At 43.1% G+C, this 668-nt stretch overlaps 1 protein-coding gene across 1 annotated transcript; it reads left to right on the top strand.

Moving 5' to 3' along the window:
* Position 1: 1 nt before the first annotated feature.
* On the top strand, positions 2-647 carry CSUI_011132 (uncharacterized protein). Its single transcript, XM_068071233.1, has one exon. The coding sequence runs from the start codon at positions 372-374 to the stop codon at positions 489-491; it is 120 nt and encodes a 39-aa protein (XP_067916789.1). The 5' UTR covers positions 2-371; the 3' UTR covers positions 492-647.
* Positions 648-668: the final 21 nt, after the last annotated feature.

Genomic DNA, 668 nt, shown 5'->3' with positions numbered 1-668 from the left:
TCTAATAGACGGTGGACTTCTGTCTCTCTCCCGCTCTTGTTTCATGTGCTTCTCTTGGATCAAAAAGGCAGTCCATCTCCTTCTTCGAGGGTAAAAGTGCACTATGTTTAAAGGAAGACTGTCTTCTTCGTGCTCGTGACAACATTAACAGAGAGAGGTTAAAGATCTACTCCCTCCCTCCTCCTTGATAAGTTAGTCGTTTTATCTTCAAGATGAATGATCTGGAGGAGACCAAAGAGATTTCTACCTCGCTCTCGTACTCTCATCTTTTCGCTTCTCTCTTTTAGTGAAGTCTTTTAAAATAGTACTCGTTTCTTCCTCTTTCGCCTTTACCGCTCAAGAAGTCCTTCGTCCACAGAAGAAGACCTTGAATGAGAAAGAAGAATACGTTGTCTCTTTTTCACGCTGGAAAGCGTGAGAGAGGGAGAGGGAGAAGAAGGGGAAAAAAGAAGCCAAAGAGAGACAAACTTGTTTTATCTTCTTTCTCCTAGTGTATGTCTTGTCTCCAATAGAGCTGTAATGCGTCTACTGTTCCCTCTCTACTTTCTGTCTCCTCCTTTTCGAAGCACCCGTCGTCGTCTTTATTTTGATGCAAGAAGTTCTACTTCATCCATTTAACTAATGGACGTACATAGGCGGTCAGGGGGGAGAGAGGGAGTAGATCTTTA

The sequence above is a fragment of the Cystoisospora suis genome (assembly GCF_002600585.1).
Source record: "Cystoisospora suis strain Wien I chromosome Unknown contig_9842, whole genome shotgun sequence".
Classification (NCBI taxonomy): Eukaryota; Apicomplexa; class Conoidasida; order Eucoccidiorida; family Sarcocystidae; genus Cystoisospora; species Cystoisospora suis.
This window is presented reverse-complemented; position numbering and strand designations above follow the sequence as displayed.

Excerpts from the sequence above, each read along its gene's own strand:
- CSUI_011132 (XM_068071233.1), top strand. The coding sequence starts at position 372 with ATGAGAAAGAAGAATACGTTGTCTCTTTTTCACGCTGGAAAGCGTGAG.